General features: G+C 67.3%; 1 protein-coding gene across 1 annotated transcript in view; it reads left to right on the top strand.

Annotated features, from left to right (window-relative positions):
- Positions 1–1,823: 1,823 nt before the first annotated feature.
- EMIHUDRAFT_252633 (hypothetical protein) overlaps positions 1,824–2,406 on the top strand; it is a gene marked incomplete at both ends in the record, with an annotated part of 1,579 nt that continues 996 nt past the window's right edge. Inside the window, one exon of the mRNA XM_005787591.1 lies at positions 1,824–2,303. Coding sequence (XP_005787648.1) covers positions 1,824–2,303 — 480 coding nt within the window. The remainder of the gene's footprint in view (positions 2,304–2,406) is intronic.

Here is a 2,406-nt window from a genome sequence, read left to right as displayed (position 1 = left end):
GGCAGTTTATATAGAGGGCGGCGCGCTCGGCGCGCTGGCGGCGGTGAAGCCTCTCAGAGTGGGCGCTGGCTGGCCGAGGGCGTCGGGCGGGTGTGGGGCGGCACTCGGGCCGCCGGACGGGCCGTGGTGGCCCGTGTGGCGTTCGTGAGGGACTGTTTGGGCGCCCCGGCAGCCTCCCCGCCTGCGTGACCAGGGCCGGTTTGGCAGCGGTTTGGGCTGTGTGTGGGCTGGTCGCGGTAGGGGATATAGTGCTTGTTTATGGTCCCACTCACTACTCCCGGCCAACGGGGCCTCGCGGGGCGTCCTCGTTTGCAGTAAAAGGCCTCTGCCATCGCTCAGAGTCCCAAACCATGTGATCCTCCGCGCCGCCGCGCCCGACCCCGAGTAGTCTGCCAGATGCGATGTCGTCGGGGAGGGCGTCGTCGCGGGCGCCAACGTCGTCATGCGAGCCCCTACGGCTGTCCAAGGGCACGTCTGGGTGACCAGGGGCGGGGGTCGAGCCGTGAGTGCTCCGCCGGGGCGAGCTTCTGGGTCCATGGGACCGCTGCCGGACCCATCCGAGAGCCTCTCCGGACACGTTCGCTCGACGGCCTAGTTGGCGGCCGATGTTCGACGACTAAACCTCCGGACGCCGCGGCCAAAGGTCCGCCCACGGCCCCAGGGCTCGTGGTGGGTGTGGGGTGTGCCTCACGAGGCGGAGAGGCCGCGTGAACTCCCGTAGAAGCTCGCGAAGTGCGGATTTGGAGCGCCGCGCCGGACCTCCGCCGGGGCCCGCCGGGACGCCGTATGGGCCTCGGGGTGCCCGATAAGCTTAGAGGTGCGGTTTTTTTTGCTTGTGTCTATCGGTTCATGTCATGGACCGGCCCTGGGAAGCCTTTGACCGCGCGCGGAGGGTGTTACGGGGCCGTGATGATTTAGCGGGAGGGAAATCGGCCGATTTGCCCAGTGTGCGCCCCTCAGGAGCTTAGCCTTAGGTAGAGCTGAGCGTCCCAGACGCCTCGGTGCCTCCCACCGGCGTGAAGACCATCCGGATCTGCCTGCCGCGTCCTCCGTACGCAGCAGTCCCCGCGATGGCCCACGGTCCTCCGTCGCCTGGTTGACCCCCTGCCTCCCGGTTGACCCCCAGTCCTCGTAGTCCATCATGAAATAAACTCAAAGTCCACCACAGCCACCAGCCTCCACCTCCACCGTCGAGCCGCGATCGCTGCCGCCCGCGACGCCGCCCGCCGCGTCAGATGCCCGCCACGCCCGCGGCGAGTCGAGTCGGAGAGCCGAGCCGCACCAGCAGCAGCATCTGCACCACCACCAGCAGCAGCAGCAGCACCAGCAGCAGCAGAGCGAGGCGCCAATTTTGAGGTTGCCCGAGACAGCCTGGAGATGGCCCCGCGTTGTAGCCCCGGTGCCGGCGCCTCACATCTCAGCATCCAGGGCCCGGTTCCGCCGCGCAGTCGAGCAGCAGGAGCTCAGTCAGAGCTTTGTCGACAAAGAGCTTGATCAAAATTTCGCCGAAGAAGCGGCACCGGCGGCACGCCGGGATGAATCCGGACTGTTCACATTGTTCGGCACCGCGACGGCGAGCCGCCGCGGGCCCACAGGAGGGCTCGGAGCCGTGGGGCAGTTGCGACGGCGCTTTCACACACACACACACACACACACACACACACTGTTGTGGCAACTCCGTGCACTGACGGTCGGCCGTCAGAAAACACGCCTCCGTGGCTCGGGTTACACCAATCCTCGCTACCCAACGCGGCCAAAGGATATCCACATCGAGAACCTCGAGAACACTGTTGTGCTATGCTGGAAAATTCTTTCGCACAGTCATGGACGTCACCAAGCTGGAGGGCTGCGCTCGCCTTGTGCGCACGGCTGGCCTCGAGCCCAACGTGCTGCAGCGGCGAGCCTGGGCGCTATGCCTCGCTGGAAAAGACGTTCTGATCGTCGCACCCACCGGCAGCGGAAAGACGCTCGCTGCCGTGGCGCCGCTGCCTTCGCTGCTCGCCGGCTCGTCCGCTGCTACGACGCCAGAGACCTCGGACGGGTCGGTGCGGGCGGTCTTTCTGGTGCCGACGCGTGAGCTTGCGGCGCAAGTCGCGAGGGCGTGTGCGCCGCTGGCGACGGAGGGCGTGGCGGTCGCGGCAGTGCACGGCGGAGAGAGCTTCCGCGCTCAGATGGAGGCGGCCAGACGGGCTGCGCTGGTCGTCGCGACGCCCGGACGGCTCCTCGACCTGATGGGTGAGCAGGAGCGGAGGGAGACGGCACGGCCCTCCTCCTCCCCGCTCTCACTCTCGCGAGTCAGCTATGTGGTGGTCGACGAGGCGCAGATCAGCCGAGATTACGCCCGCGATTGGAGCGTGTCGTGGGCGTGTCGTGGGCGTGTCGTGAGCGTGTCGTGGACGTGTCTTG

The sequence above is a fragment of the Emiliania huxleyi genome (assembly GCF_000372725.1).
Source record: "Emiliania huxleyi CCMP1516 chromosome Unknown EMIHUscaffold_1405, whole genome shotgun sequence".
Lineage (NCBI taxonomy): Eukaryota > Haptophyta > Isochrysidales > Noelaerhabdaceae > Emiliania > Emiliania huxleyi.
The sequence above is the reverse complement of the archived record's forward strand: the minus strand, read 5'-3'. Positions and strand labels throughout refer to the sequence as shown.